General features: G+C 39.9%; 1 protein-coding gene across 14 annotated transcripts in view; it reads left to right on the forward strand.

The window, feature by feature from the left end:
- The window catches only part of LOC147323602 (calcium/calmodulin-dependent protein kinase type II subunit gamma), a 41,932-nt gene that overhangs the window by 3,058 nt on the left and 21,795 nt on the right, over positions 1-17,079 (forward strand). For all 14 annotated transcript variants that reach the window (XM_086304048.1, XM_086304054.1, XM_086304057.1 and 11 more), the window contains exons 3-5: positions 8,897-8,956; positions 12,191-12,245; positions 12,399-12,464. In XM_086304048.1, coding sequence (XP_086160174.1) covers positions 8,897-8,956; positions 12,191-12,245; positions 12,399-12,464 — 181 coding nt within the window. The remainder of the gene's footprint in view (positions 1-8,896; positions 8,957-12,190; positions 12,246-12,398; positions 12,465-17,079) is intronic.

The following is a 17,079-nucleotide window of genomic DNA, read 5'->3' on the forward strand; positions in this document are numbered from 1 at the left end:
TGTCACTATGGCAAGACCTCCCCTGACTTCAGGTTTTCTCAGTTTTGTATGGGCCAAATTAGTGCTGCAGATTCCTTTCTGGTGTTGACACACACACCTTTGTTCTCCTTTCCTGTACTCTTTTGTTATACCTTTGCCTTTCTTTCTTTCTCAGCCAGCCTTTCTCTCATTGCCTTTCTCTCGTCTTGCTGCAATGGGGGATTGGTTTGTATTGAGGCTAATCCACTTACGCTAAATGTATCTCATCAACCACTAAGACCCCACGGATTCCTTAGGCGCCTCCCTGTTGTTGTCTGTGTCTTATGGCATTTGTGTGTCTGTGTGAAAAGGGAGACTGAGAGAGAGCGGGAGTTATACTAATGGAGTATGTCTGTTTTGTGTGAGTGTGTTGTAATGCTGTTATTGTTCTATCCCTGCCATCAAGTGTACACATAGGGCAGCTACCAGTATTAATGTCCCACCAAGGAAAAGTACAGGCTCAGCAGAAAACTGTTGGCTCTTTGCAGAGGCATGGAGTACAATGTAGGTCTGTGCGTATGTGTGTTTTTGCCAGGGGAGAAGAAAGCTGGCCAGGAGAGGAGGAGGAGATTTTCAACAGTGTAGTCTTGCAAGAAACTTGGTGACACTCCACACCAGGGGAGGGAGATGAAATGAGACTGAGGAGGAGATGCAATAGACTGAACAAAGGAATGAATTAGAGAATTTGGTGCTAATAGAAGTATTGCAGTAGGCTGTCTTGACTTGCTGACGCAAGATGCACCTACACACAAACACAACAACGTCCACACCAGGAGGCCAGTGCGTGAGCAGGCATCTTGCCCAGTAGGATTTGGGTGGGGCTTCTTTTTTTTTTGTCTGTCCTTTTTTTTTTTTTTAAAGCCCAATAGGGCAAGTCTGACCTCTTGCATGGCCTGGTGGGTAAGTCTCCCAAAGCTCTGGTAAACACTGCAGTAATCTGAGGGGGAGGGGGGGGAGACAAGGAAGGAAGGAAAGAAGGAAGGAAACCAAAAAAAACAGGAAGGAAGGAAGTGGGTGATGTTGGCGGGGGGAATAGATAAATGTAGGGAGTTGGCTGTGGTATAGTTTTGTCCACAGGCCCTTTGGGATGGATGCAAGTGGGCAGCAGCATGCGCAGTAGGCAGTGACACCCACCTGCTTCTCACTGTAAAGAAATGGAGGTTTTCATTTTGGCAGCTTTAGCTAAGTGGGGTAGGGGTTTGTTTGGCTGCCAAAGATTTGTGCGTGTAATTAATTAAAATGACAGACTGTGAGGTAAATTGTGAAAAATGTAACAAAGTGATGCAAAGTATTAAATCTGCACTGGCGTAGCATGAGTCTATCTGCGCCGTATGAATGCTCTGTTTTATTTTGTTGATTGGAGTGACTGGAAGGTTGATGGCTGCTGCATTGTCTGCAGCAACTGTGTGTGTGTGTGTGTGTGTGTGTGTGTGTGTGTGTGTGTGTGTGTGTGTGTGTGTGTGTGTGAGAGACACAAATGGTCTGCTTTAATACTACTTTAATATTTTTTTCTTCTCCTCCTACAGTTAGTGGCCTGGGGCGATATTATTGTTCCAGTGAAATGATTTCTCTTGCTCTATTTTACAAATTGCACTTATTGCTCAGCAATTTCATCGCTGGTTCATGGCTCATCTCCTGTTGCCAGAGTCACTTGTTACTGTTGTTGTTAACAGAAAACCAGTGAGATTCATCTGTTTTCTCTCTGAAGGAGGCTTAGAACTCTGAATTACTTTTCATAAAGTCTCTTTGTTCCATGAGTTTTCTCTTCTTTTTATTTATTTATTTATTTTTACAGAAATTGAGCAAAAAAATGGTTTTCAAGTAAATGATGCATAAATATATATTAAAAAAATTAATCAATCTGTAAATTTATTTAAATATGAAAGGTATTAAATCACTGAAATTGCCTACAGAACGATATGTATACCTGTTAAACCAGTTATTGGCACAAATCTCTTATCAGCCAATCACATGGCAGCAAACCAACACATTTAGACATGTAGACAGCCTGCTGAAAGTGAGCATAAGAATGAGGAAGAAAGCTGATTCCAGGGAGTTTGAACATAGCATTGTTGTGGTTCCAGATAGGCTGGTCTGAGCATTTCAGAAATCTACTGGGATTTTCCCAGAAAACCATCTCTAGGGTTTACAGGGACTGGTGTGAAAATGCCACAGGTCAGAGGAGCATAGCCAGATTGCATCAAGCTGATAGAAAGACACATAAAGTCAAATAAACAGTTGTTATAACCATGGTATGCAGAAGAGCATCTCTAAATGCACAACACATTGAAGCTTAAAGCAGTTACAGCAGCAGAAGAACATACTGAGTGCCCTCCATATCAGCTAAGAACAGGAAACTGAGTCTACAATTAACACTGGCTCTCTAAAATTGGGCAAAAGAAGATTAGAGAAGTGTTCGCTGGTCTGAGTCTGCTGCAACATTCAGCTGGTAGGGTTAGAGTTTGATGTAAACGACATGAAAGCATGGATCCCTCCTACCTTATAACAGCGGTTTAGGCTGCTGGTGTAATGGTTTAGGGGGCTATTCTTACACTTAGGGGCCCTTGGTACTAAACCATTTTAAATGGTTGGTCTAAACACCACAACCTCTCTAAGTCTTGCTGCTGACAGCGTCCTACCTTTTATGACCTCAGTGTGCCAATCTTCTGATGGCTGCCTCCAAGCAGGAAAGTACACCATGTCACAAGGCTCAAATCATCTGGGTTTTTTTTTTTTTACATTTTTGTTTTTAAACAATGAGTTCACTATATTCGAAAGGTCTCCACAGTCACCTTATCTCAATCCGATAGAGCACCTATTTGATGTAGTGCAACAGGTGTTGTGTCAATATGGAACAAAATGTCTGAGGCATGTTTCCAGGGCCTTGTTAAACCTATGCCACAAAGAATTAAAGCAGTTCTGAAAGCAAAAGGAGGTCCGACCCAGTACTAGCAAGGTGTAACTAATAAAGTGGCTGGTGATTGCATATTAGCAATGTTTTCTGACTGAATGACGTAGGGAAATTAAATGACAGTTCAGACTCCCTTGAGCACCTTTTATGCTTTTACTTAAGGAGGAAGTAAATGGTCAGATTGGGGGGGGAAATTAGCCAATCGTGTTGCGTTGACACGTGCACACAGTAGGGGTTCGAGACTGTTTCAGCTGTGTGGTGGCAGACGTTTCTAATTATTATCATACAATAACATGCTTATTAGAAATGGAGGTAAAACTTCACATGCATAGTAGGTAAGTATTATCAGACAAAAGCTTTTTAAACCTTTTGTTGGGGGAACTGGTTTTATATATATATATATATATCCCAGTGACATTCGAATCAATGTTATGTCTCCCTTCTCGTTCTTTTTGATAGTGGCTTTAAAGTAATTTCTCAGAAGCAACATGTTGGGCAACATGTTGCGTGTGTGTAGCACGGCTTATTTAATGATTACTTTTTTGTGCGTGTGTCTCTTATTGAAATAGTACATGTGTTTTACTTGATGTGTGCTTTTTGTTTGAGAACATTTCTACTTTATAGGACAAGTTTTGCCATACTTTTCAAGGAACAGGAAAAACAGTTTTATATCTTAATTGTATCGTATATTATTTTAATTCTTAAACCACAAGTTTAGGAAAAATAAGCAGCACAGAACCACCTCTAGTAAATAGGGGTGCAACGATACACAAAATTCACGGTTCGGTTCGGTTCGATACTTTGGTGTCACGGTTCGATATTTTTTCGATACAAAAAAATGTTCATGCATTTTTAATTTGTCATTTATTAAAATTATAAATATATATTTTAACTCAAAAGTACAGTTTTTAAATTTAACCCTAACCCTTGTGCGTGTTTTTTATTTTGACAGCGAATGCGCACCTGCGGACCACTTATGTGCAGCCCTGGTTATTTAGCTCATCATATTGCAGCCACAGAAATTCTTTTGTCCATGAAACCATAAAGCTGCACTTTCTTTTTGCCTTATAGTCTGATTTGTCATAACTTCTCCGTTTTGTGGTAAGCTTTTCTTTGGCTGTCACTTCTTCACCCTGACCTGTCTTATTTGGCTCAGCAGAACTAAAATATATATCTGTCTGTGAAGGTTCTCAGTCATCCAGGTCATCGTAGTCAAATATACATCCTGCTGCTTTTACACACGCACTCACATAACGCTCAGTGATTCTCTGCGATCAACCTCTCACATGTTTAAGCTTGCTGCGGGAGATTTCACTTGTCATGTTTGCATAGTAAGCTAACGATTAATAAGACGATGTCAGAGGAATTGGTGCACAAATTATCATCACTCACAGATCAGTGCTGTCGCTCTCTATACACAGTTCGCACGATTGCAAAGTGAAAGCAAAAAAACAAGCGCAAATTCAAACGCGACTTCAATATGTCACATATTGACAGTGGCTCACCGATGCCAATGACATAATAACCCAGCTACATTTCTGAAAGAATGCAAAAGCATTGACATATATTTTTCCTACAATAGCCCGACGGGCAGGGAAGAGATAGATTTTGGTAGCCCGACTGAAAAAATCGCTAGCCCCAGGACGTCAGGCTAGCGATATTGCAAGCCCTGTATCTGATTGAGGAATCATGCATCTTTGGAAAAGAGAGTTTATTACAGAGAAATGTCTCTTTCCAAAATAAAAGCTATACTATCCGCTTCTTCTGGGCTATATTCTCAGCAGCATAAGGAGAATCATGTGCTAACAGCTGTCTAAATGACTCGGCTAAAGTTAGTAGCATGCTTGTTGTTTTTGTCTTTGCACTAGGATGATGTCGGCGTAAATGTGCAGTCATATTCGTTGTGTTCCCACTAGTGCTTTCAGGTTAATCTCGTTGAAATGACCTTAACACCACAACACGGCAAATCTCCGTTAACGAGCTACCGCCGATCGCCCCGTGCATGGGGCTAGACGGCCAACACGTTAACGAGCTAACTGTGCTAACACACTAGTTCCCACCCATGTAATTGAGCATTGCATGGCACATCCAACATACTGTTTTACTTTAGTCCATGACTCGCTTACCTTCAGGGTCATACGTCACATGAAAACCAAAATAATTCCAAACGCCAGATCTGAATGAGGGTGGGGGAGGTGCCCTGCGCTCTTCCTTCTGACTATGCTGTCTGTGTGGAGCGCTCAGTGGATCTGCGCTCGACAGTGCAGCCTAGGCGGAGTAGTCGAACGCAGATTCACTGAGCGCTCCACACAGACAGCATCGTCAGAAGGAAAGTTGATAAAATAAATTACAAATGTTGTATTGTTCGATACATATGCGTACCGAACCGAAAGCACTGTATCGAACGGTTCAATATCGATACGAATATCGTTGCACCCCTACTAGTAAAAACTTATCTGAAATAACGAACCCCTAAAATAAGGTTTTGTAACCAGTACTGACACCGTTTCCGTCATTTTGTCAGTATTTCCCGTCCTAACATTTTGGATGTAAACTTGCCTGAAACAGATTGAACTGGATCCTCAAGCCTTCAGTCAGATTGTCAGCTTTGTGTGGCAGAAAGAGGGGGGGTGTGCGTATGTGTGTCAGGTCCTCTCCATCCTTCTCAGCTGATGTAAGATGGCTGTGGGCCCGCCCCATGGCAAAGCAGATGGCCAATTAGAGAGCAGCAGGAAGTGCCAGTAATTACCCTCCAGCCCTCTCTTTCCTGTCTTCCTCTACCACATACTCTCGCACCAACAAATAAGGAGATTGAATGAATTAGTGAGCACTGCAGTGACACTGCACCAGGGTAGACAGCTGTACACAAACGCACACACAGAAGCTTGCGTGCGCATGCACACAGACACACACAGGGGAGCTGTGATCCTCTTCTAGCAAATGGACGTTTCATATAATCCTCCCTCCTTCTCTGTCTGTCTGTCTCTGTCCTGCGTCACTGGTGTAATTAGGAGGTGGTTCAGGTCTCTCCCTTATTCACTCGCTTTCTCTTAGATGAGGGAAATCTACACCTGTAGCGAGACAACAGGGAGGTTCGTGGAAAAGAGATTGTAGCACGGTGCAGGAGGACGGACAAACAAATCTTCAGCAAGTTAAAAAAATAGAGCTGAATACAGCAAAGAAAGTAGGCTTTCACGATGTGAAGTCTGCAGCTTTTCATTATGACGATATTAAGTACAATAAACAAACATAAATTGTACACTTAAATTCAAAATGTTTCCCAGGTTTATGGAGAGCGTAGGTGCTTGGGTTAGAGCACCGAGGTGGTTGGGGGTTTTCTAATCATCTTGTATATTAAATTATTGGCTAGCTTTGGCTTTAAATATAATAGGATATGTTTATATTCATAAGTAACTAAACTGAGTTTCTAGAGCAGCAACAGTAATATCTACAGCAGCAAATATCTTTCTATAAAAACCTCAATTAACTATGCATAGGTGGATTAAAAATGCTGTCTTCCTAGAGCCAAGTTTACAACAATCTGAAAAGATGTGTCATGTTAAAATGGAACAGAACTGGTAGCATAACATACTGTTCAAACAAGCAGATCGAAAAGGAAGATTTTACGTTTTTCTGCAAATTTACACCTCCTGTCCGGCAGGTTTGAGAGAGAAGCCTTTGCAGTATTGGTGTATTACTCAGGAAGGTTTTTGTTGAACTTGACGACGAGCTAAGTTAACAATTCTGGTTACCTTTCACTTTTTTCCTGGTTTGGAGTATTCCTTCTGCCTGTGTGTTGGCTGCAGCTCCAGAAACCAAAAGTCATACTAGATAATGCCCATCATTGTTGTTTTGGGGGTTTTTTTTAATCTCCATTTTTTTTTATTATTATTATTTAAAAAAATAAACCTCTTAAATCTTAGGTATGATGTATCTTGACTCAAAAGCCAAGGGTCATATGGTGCATGTTCATAAAGTTTTTGTTCTAATTGCTTTTCAGGCAACCATTTATAATGCGTTTATAACATATGTTTGTAAATATAATTTATCTGTCAGCGTTGGTAGAAATGCCAGCCAGAGACCATCTAGAAAACTGCAGAACAATAACGTTGCCTTTTATAGTAACATGCTGTAATGCCTGTGAACGCTATACTGCAATATAGAAGAACAGCTGGGTAAGGTGATAGTTGATTACTCAGCAACAGCATGTGAATTTTATCTGAGGTAGTTGCTGCGCTGGGGAAATGAATGCAAATCTTACTGAGTCTGTGTCTCTGTGGTGTCATCGCCATGGAGCTGTGGAGTTGAGTTGGCTTCACCACAGTGATAAAGCACACACACTGAGTCATTCTTCATTACAGTTACCCCATGTGACCTCTGACCTCAGCAGTTGCATGGCCTCTTCCCATGGTAATTAGATGGAGTAGTTTAAAAGTATCGTGTGGTTTAGACCTGCAAACCGTGCACAAACGCACTCGTGTAAACGCACGTTGCTACATGACTTGGACAAATCCTCAAACAAGGATGTTGGTTTGGAGATGAGGCGGGTGTGTAATCTTTGTCTAAAGTGCAAATACTGCACTGTCCATAACTGAGCTTCACACTAAACCCTGTAGCACATACACTCACACATGCATGCAAACCGCTGCACCTGTTGCTACAGACAGACTTCTTCGTTTGATTGTGTGTGTTTTTTAAAACCACATGTGCAGAAATGCTAGCACTGGAGCTCAGTTTTAATTCATATTGTTAGATTTTAGAGATGGAGACTGTCTCTACATGCAAATGACTGTATTGCTACTGCTTATGAGTGTTGGCTTACTTTATTCTTTCTGCACATAAAACACATCTTCATTTAAATATTTGCATACAGAGACACTTTTATGACTGACAGCTGCCATACATCGTAATTCCCCAGGAAAGTGCCCGATGACTCAGTAGTTTTTTAATACTAAACATCTGTAGCTCAGTTTTTAAAAGGAACATGAGTGCCTTGGTTTTCTAGTCTCAGGCACTGAAATTTTTATTTGGGATGGAGAGAACATAAATAATGAAGGTGTGTGCTATACTTGGGGCTTTGTAAAAGGTGGCCCTTCTCTTCTAACTGCAGGACATTAATGGGTATATTGTTGGCAACACCACAGTGTGTAAAAACCAAACATTATTGTTCCAAACATTTGGTGATAATGTAGCACCTAGCAGGTGAAGGCCCACACCATAAAACCACATTGTCCCCCATTCATTTCCACCAAGGAAGCATTGCATGTCACATGGTTTAGACTCCCCTTACCTTTCCTGTATGTATTTCTAAAAATAACTGAATTATGAAGATTTACATAACTGTTTCAGGGATTAACTCTTTTACTGATATGTATACTTAAGCAATATAGAATTAGTTACATATACCAATTAAATTAAAGCTCTAATAATCACTATGAGCAAGGTATAGGAAATTATTATTTTATGTATAAAGCAATGTCAGATTCGACAGTGCATCGGTGAGCAACGGTACACTGATGCACCGGGACAGTAAACCCAGAACAGCATAGCTGACTTAAACAGATCGGCTCATTGTCACAAATACTGGCTCTAGCTTTTTCTGTCAGGATCTTTAAATACCTATTTATGATAATATATTGTCTGTTGTTTTACCAGAGCCAGTTCTTTTACCTCCCTTAATCATAAAACATCTGAAATGTTAATAATATTTCACATCACTTTTTGGAACATGGAGGAAGTGCAAAATTAATGTGGCAGACTAGATGATCATCAGCTGCTAACCTCAGTAAATCCCATCTCAACGCTAATGTTCAGGTCACTTAATAGGTGTTTAGTTATTTTTATCCATCGTGTACAGCTGAACATATGTTTTGCTAAAGTTCCTCAAGTGGAAATTATATTATGTTATTAAATACTTTATTACTGTGGCTGAATTTGAATAAACCTTTTTTTGTTTTGTCTACACAGATCATCAGAAGCTTGAGAGAGAGGCTCGTATCTGCCGTCTCCTGAAACACCCCAACATTGGTGAGTAGCTGACCAATTAATGCAATCCTTGTAGTCGTTATCTGCAGCAGAGAATTTCAGAAATATTGTTTGTGAGGCTTAAGATGTCTTTGTAAATAGAAATGGTTGTTAAAATACAAAGAAATAAGAGGAAAGAAAAGCGAGTGATTTGACCTTGAATTAAGATATTTTTGTTATAATATTATTGTGGTATTTCAAAGCAGAGCTGCAAGTGGGTGACTCTTATGTAATAGATCATTTGGCGTGTTACACATACCACATACTGTGGTTCTGCTAGGATTTCTGGAATATTTAATTAATGCACTTAAAGTCTTCATAATCTGTTTATAGAAAACAGAATAAACACTCCAGTAACACTGGCATAATGTTTAACTCAGACACGTCAACTATACGATGATGGATCATTTGAGAGTCAGCATGCTAATTACATCCAGGATGGATCTTATCCGAACAGATATGAAGCAATTCAAGGAAACTGGAGATACTGATCTTGAAGGTTTGACTGTAGGCCTCTTTTCCCATCAGTAATACCTGTAAATCAATAAAATCCCTTTAATTTTAATCTGGTGACCATCTCCATTACTAATCTATAGGACAGACTCTTTGAATACGCTGTAATGTGTAACTGTACGTGCCGCTGTCACATTAGAAATAAACAGAATCACAAAGAACGCACTGAGTGGTAAAATAAATACATGAATTGAGTTAATGTATTTATTTTCCAGCTTGTGCTTGTGATGATCAAATCACAAGATTAATCGTTTCCTGGAGCATTGCTGTCGTATCTTATTTGCAGCAGCAGGGTTTCATTTTGTTGATTTTTTGAAATAATCTCTGGAGATCTCCATCACCCATTCCTCTAATGTCTCTGCGGTAGGCAGCGGTTGAATTGTTGGGTTGATAACAACTTTTTGCCTATACCAATGTTTGGCTGTTAGATTACTAACGACACACCGATCAGGCTCGTTTGCACCACTTCCTGCTAGCGAAAAACTACCCTTTGTAGCAATCATGGAAGTTATGGCGTATTATAAATGATAACAGAAACATTTGTTGATGACATCGCCGTCGCTAATTTAAAAACAAACGATATGAGCAGTGCCATTCAGAATAAGAGGTCACAGAATCAGTTGTGCGTGAACTTTGGTCAGTTTTTGGGAAAATCAGGTCAGGATATTTTCCACAGTCCTTTCTTTTTTTGCCTTGTATGTAGCACACAGCAGGAAATAGGCTGCTTCAAACACTTTCGCACTACTGGAAATACTCATAGGCGAGGGAGCTGCATAGATAGAACATACAGGAGGCAGCACGTGTGACGCCCACTCGCTAACGATGAATGCACCAGATTATTAACTGCGATATTCACACTTCAGCTCAATCCGACATCACACGGAGTTTGTGCTTGGGTGCTAGTAGGTTAAGGACCATCTAGAAAGGTTTAGACCTATGTTGCATGTGTGAAGATGCCTTGAAGGTTGCCTTGAAGCTGACTCTTGGTGTGTGTGTGTGTGTGTGTGTGTGTGTGTGGAAAAATTAAGATCATCAAAGCTGACTTGTGAGCAGTGCTCTCTGCCTTCTTTACATAGTGATATTTATTTAGTTATTTTATTTACCTTTCTGATGGAAACTCATATTGCAGTGACATGAATTATACATCTCATAGAGATGTTCAGGAGAGATTGGTAAAGGGCACAAAGGGGAAAATGACAAAATCAATGACATCTTTCTCACTGCACTGCTCATTTCTATTTTCCTCATGTCCTAGTTTTCTGAAAAGCCCCCTCCCCGGCACTCATTTGTCCCTCACCTACTTTTCCTGTTCTTTCCCTTTCTATATACATTTCGCTCTCGTGTCCTTTCCCCTTTTTTTGGCATATTTTAGCATCGTATATGTTCAAACTTTAGACAAAAGAGGGCACGAAAATGAGACAGATGGAGAGACGAAAGCAGAAGTAGGAGACAGATGGAGGGAGAGCGAGAAGATGGGAGGAGGAGTAAAGAACAGTCGCTCTTGTTTCTTGCTGCAGGGGCCATCCTACTTCATCTTATTATACAACTGATATTCGCTTTACATAACAATAAGTTTCTTTCTTGACACTAAACCTAAGCTGTGTCTCAGGCCCATCCTGTAACTCGTGGATTGTGCAGCCTGGATCCTGCTTCGTCATTCTGCTGCTGTTTAGTTAAGTTGACAAGCTAAGAGCCGCCGTGGTTACTGCATAACCGCAGAATGAACTCATTAGTGCTTTCGCTACTTCTGTTTCAGACCAAGGGGTTTGGATAGCTCAGCAATCAGGAAACACAAAAAATAACATTTCCTAGACTGGTTCTGGTCTTTGTAGGTCTTTGTTTGCAATTAATTATTTTAGAGGTTTACGTTGGGTCTTGTTTTGTGCTTTCTTGTTAAGAATGAGGATGTTGTGTACCTGAAACAGGCAGAAAAACAGAAAAACAAAACCCTGTAAGTGGACATGTAAAAAGAAGGAAAGGGTGCATGAGTGACTGCTCTCTGCTTGGGACAAAATACCCCTGTTTAGAGGTGTCCAAGTAATCTAATGGTTTAGCATATACCCTGGTTTGTTATTGCTCCACATGGTTCCTATTTAGTCACCACCAACTATCATAGACTCCCCCAGATTGTCTAAATACATGTACATGTTACATGTTATGTCCTTTCTCTATCACCAAATATGTTTGAAGTAATGTTAAACCTGAAATAATAATCACTTAATTTGGATAAAAGTGGGCTTTTGATAGGGCTTTACTGTTTTGGTCAGACATAGCTTTAAGCAATGCTATCACAACCTACAATTACAGTTGCTTATAGTCGCTCCTGCATGCTAACCCTACTGTGTCCATTATAAAGATGTATTCTAAACCACCAGTAATTTTGCCCCAAACAAAGTCCATTCCAGAAACCATCACTCAGTTGCAGTAATTGCAGGGAGAGTATGGTTGAATTAAGTGCTCACTAATTGCCTAATCATTGGGTGTGCTCATATTGCTGTGGTTAAGAAAGGAGAATCAATACATCACAATCATAAATGACATTTATTTTTCTCCATGTCTGCCTCTCTTCTCTTCACATATTTATATTTGAGCTTTGTTTTTTTTGTTTTTTTCAGTTTACGTGAAGCTTTACAGCCGAACAGAACAGTATTTTTTTTTATTTTTATTTTTTTATGTCTTTCACTTAGCTGCTGTCAGTCTCATTTCCCACCCTCTCTCTTGCAGTGAGACTCCATGACAGCATTTCAGAGGAAGGCTTTCATTACCTAGTCTTTGACCTGTGAGTATCTTCTGTGCACACACACACAATGACATTTTATCCGTGCGTGTGACTGCGGTTTGTTTGTGTATGCTAACAACTTCTCTGTTATTTGACTCCCTGTCTCTCTCCATCTCTTTCTTCGGACCCTTCTTCCTTCCCTTCCCCTTACAGGGTGACAGGAGGAGAGCTTTTTGAAGACATTGTAGCCAGGGAGTACTACAGTGAGGCTGACGCCAGGTAAACGCCCCTTAATGAAGCTGCTCTTCCCAGACACTTTGTAAAATATAAAGAATTACAAATGTGATGATTTGCAACTGATTTGAATTCTATATTAATTTGAAAATGGTGCAATGAAAACATATTGACTGGCATGTTCATAATTGTGTTTTATCACCTCTTCAAAAAACAAAAATGTGACGTAAAATCCTTGCTCGATAAAGGATTTTCAGCTGCTCAACAGTTTGGAATGTTTTCAGTGGATGTCAGGTTTGTTGCACCATTATGCTCATTTAAATTCAGTTATTGTCATCCTGAAAATAAGCAAGGTCTTACAAAGAGAAGACATTGACTGGATGGCAACATTTGTTGCTTCAAAACCTAAATATATACATTATTTGGCATTTTAGGTGCCTTCACAGATGTGCAAGTTATTGATGCTGCGTGCACTAAAGCACCCTCAAACGTTGTTGAATCCATCAGGAATGCTGGCTTTTGAACTGTGTGCCAATAAGAAGCTAGATGCACTTTTTACTCTGCAGGACATGCTCTTTGCTTCTGTGTTCACTGAGAATGGTGTTTGGTTTTTAGAAAGTGTTCTTAGGCTTCTCATTTACATTTTGTCTGAAGGCCAGACGATCTTAGTTATTAGCCTTGTCCCTCGTCTGTAGAGAGGTTTTTCAGATTGTCTGAATCATTTAAGATTCTGTGTCATAGATGTTGACATTCCCACTTCTTTGCCATTTTAAGTTCAGAAATGATTTTACTTTTGCAAAATACTGGATGGGAAAATCATTAATGTGGTGATATTCTCCATTTTTACTAAAATAGAGGATATCTCTTAATATGCACAATTGTGCTATTGACCTGTTAACCTCATTGGTTGTGCGATATTACACCAAGTTTTGTACTTCAGCCTTGTTGAAATCTCCCAATTCTTTGAATCTTTGGGCTGAAGGAAGGACAATACTCGGTGTATTTATGCTCAATCAACAATCATTTATTTCCATACAATTCAACACTTAAGAGCATAAGGACCATCATGATGGGGAGACATGCCTGAAGAGGGTCACAGCAAGTCTCAAAATGGTGACGGGTTGCTCAGCTTTTTATAGTCTCTAGTGGCCCCCATCTAGTCGTAAAAGCCAAAACATCACATTCTTTCTCTGTTACAGCGCCTAAGTTATGACCTCGGCAGTTGTTTCTCTGCTTTCTGTAAGGTGGGGTTGTGGAATGTGGTCTGTCTGTCTCCCCTGCCTTAGACACAGAGTCTCCTGCTTACAATCTTCTCTTCATGTTTCAACAATTAAGCATGTAACACATTCACAGCAGATCAAGGATACAGAGTGATGCACACTTATCTAATAAACTAATAAGTGAATATGTTCTTTTAACTCAAAAGTATAATGAGAACTAAACTACATACAGATCACACACTCTATATTAAAGGGTATAATATGATCTACAGCAGTATTCTAATTCAACTACTTTGATTACATATATAAGGTAACATATAATAACAGAATAATCTAATAGCCTTCTGCTCAGAACCTAGCTTTTGTTTTGTTTCTGGCTTTTATAATCTGAATATGTGACGCAGCACAGGAAAGGCTGGTCAGAGATTCAGACCAAGAATCTGGCTGTGTACAAAAACTGCCAAGCAATGATGCAACCAGGCTTTCCTGTATTTCTGTGGTTTAGGTGAAGTTCTCTGTCTGAGGAATCTCTCAAAACTGTTATGTAGTCCAAAAACAAAGTCCAGCAAAACTGGAGCACAACCACACACATGCCTAAAGGTAGAACCAGACCAGTGCACGGCAAAATATGCCCCCTTTATGAAGCTGCTGACATGACTGAAGTCTTTATCTATTTACATTGGTGTTAAACCACAATAATTTAAAGACTGGGACAATGTGGCATCTTCAAGGTTAAGAAAGATACATAGATTTTTATTTTATTTTTTTTCAAATTTGGAAATTTAAGGAAAACAAAACAAATTTTCAACTTTATCCTTGTTTTCACATGCTGTGCTATGGATGTGTTTATATATGTAAAAATCGTCCTCATTCTCAACATTGTGTTGTTTGTGTACTGTTTTTCAGTCATTTGAGTTTTAAATGACTTACTAATAGCCCAATCGTTTTTGGGATATGGGTTTTTTGCATGCAGACACACGGTACTGCAGACAAACAGCATAATCCTATTAAATATATAAATACTCTCATTTTATGAACACACAAGCACACAGCGGTGCATGTAATTGGCTTGCTGGTATTCTTATCAGGAAATGCATTTACTTGTCAACAAGTTCATTGGTTCCCCAATCTCCCCCTTCTCTCTTTAATCACATGTCTCACTCTGTTTCCCCCCCCCCCCAATTATAGTAAAAATGCAGTTCTGTTCTTTTTGTTTTGTTTATTTGTTTTTGTTTTGATTTAATAAACTGTGACGTTTAAATGAAAATTTGTTAAAAATATACTGTCATATCGAGCGCCCTCCCGGCTCTGTAAGCAAGTGATAATCAATCAGCTAGAAAGTGTGTAATCCAGCCTTGTCACTGCTATATTATTTAGAAGTGAGTGCAAAGGGGTAGAGAGTAGCACTCTCCAAAATGTCTCAGCTAGCAGAGCACAGCAAATGTTGCGTCGTTGGCTGCAAGAGCAAATATAGGAGTGAGGTTATATTGTCTGTAGTCTGTGTGTAATAACCTACTGTGGATAAGATTGAATAATCTGTGCATTTTAGTGACCTCATTCAGACATGTGAAGTTTAGATTAACTTGTCTTAAAATAGGCGTTGTATAGGACCATTCAAATAATACTGAAACAATTGCACAGTCAGCCAACAGTTCTGGCAAAAAACGCCAGTTCAGTCTGCTCGGATGTGAAGACTTGTATTACTGTTCACTGAATGTGTTTAGGGGACCTCGCCTTGGCAACTTGTGAAATTTTATTTGGCATTTTACATGATTTTCTTTGATTTTGTTGGTGTTGTCTCATATAATCTTTTTGTCTTTGTTTGCACTATCCTCCTGTGGCTGTGTGGTGGGCAGATTATGAATTCTGTCTGCAGTTAGCGTAGGGGTCTTTGTGAACAGACCCACAGAAACCAAGCCATATGATTTAAGCCTGGGCTTCACTCTTTGTAGGCAGGTGACATCTGACCCATTAACCTGAACATGAGCATTGGAGAGTGAAATCATCACCCGGTGCCACAGTGTGTACAACAGTAAGAGGATGGTCTTGTACGGGCATGTAAGAAAATTTCAGAATACGTGTAATGTGCCAACACACTCCACAGGATTGTGTGAAACATGCTTATGAGCCAGTGTTGAGAAATAATGGCAACAATATCGGTGGCAGCTGAATTGCCGCCCCCATTATTAGAATTGCTACTGGGATACAGATTTATTGACTGGATGGTTCAAGCCTTCCCACATCAGATACGTAGTATTTGTTCTTTAAGCTACTCTACCTGGATAATGGGTTTGAAACGTAAAATTGATTGCTTTTAGGGATCACGGTAGAGATGCAATTAACAGCTAGTGTGCTCATTAATCAATCGAGTTAACTGTTTTAACTGGTTAACTTTCTTGGCCGTCAAGCGTCTATTACATAAGCTTTATATCCACAGTGACGTGTTCATACTACTTTTTAAAATACAGCTAAAAGTCAAAAAGGTGCAGTTTTTTCCAAAAGCTGTAGCAATGCAGTATTAGTGTTTTGCCTGGAAAACGCTTATAGCTGGGTCTTTTGGCTATCATTCCATCACTACATCTCGCTTTTTGAAATGTTTAATTCATCACTCAAAAGCCAGTGTTTCCCACACATAGACTTTACTTGGCAGGCTGCCCAGGTATGATAACTGCAGCCTTGCCAGCATTATTTTCTTTTCCAGTTGTCCAAGAACGTGAGGTTGTCCGTGATTGATTTACTGGGGGACATTTTCGCCTCAGTCTTATACTGAAACTTAAATCACTCCTAACTAGCTGCTAGCTAGTTAGAAGTTTTCTTGTTTTCCTCAACCAGTTTTCCATACTAGGACGATATGGTCCTTAACCCAAGGATCATATAAGCTACTTGGAAGAATTTTGTAATTTGGCTGTCTTATAGAATAATTCTCATTTTTCAGGAAACATTTGCATTTTCTCTCTGGCCCAAACTGGTCGAGGAGTTACGCTAACGTGAAACACACATGGTCAAATCTAGCCAGGGACAGATTTTTCTGTCTGTGTTCAGACAGCAGTACCTTTTGAATGCTTTCTGCTGCTGTGATACACCAAATAACTCTGTAAAGCTCGTTTTCTCTTCTTTCTCAAACTGTATGATTTTTGTCTCACAAACGTGCATGTAAAATAGGACTGCCGCCGGGCTGAATCATTCAGCTGCCCAATGGTCAAATGGACTTCAGCTGACTGTAGTCCTTATTCTGCTCTGGAGATCAGTCGCAAGCTAGAGAGCTACTTCAACCAGAACCTGCAGCAGGTTGGAGCGCTGGCTCTGCTGTTACACAGATGTGACTAGGGCTGTGCAGCAAAGCAAGGAGCACAGTTTCCAGTGCTGTCTGATGCAGTGGAGTTGGTTCTTGGGACAAGAGGTTAACTGAAGAGGCAATGAATACAACGCTGAATGCTGTT

The sequence above is a fragment of the Aulonocara sp. 'chitande type north' Nkhata Bay genome, linkage group LG8, assembly GCF_057382095.1.
Source record: "Aulonocara sp. 'chitande type north' Nkhata Bay isolate Kocher_YH1m ecotype deep benthic linkage group LG8, A_spYH_male_GT1.1, whole genome shotgun sequence".
Classification (NCBI taxonomy): Eukaryota; Metazoa; Chordata; class Actinopteri; order Cichliformes; family Cichlidae; genus Aulonocara; species Aulonocara sp. 'chitande type north' Nkhata Bay.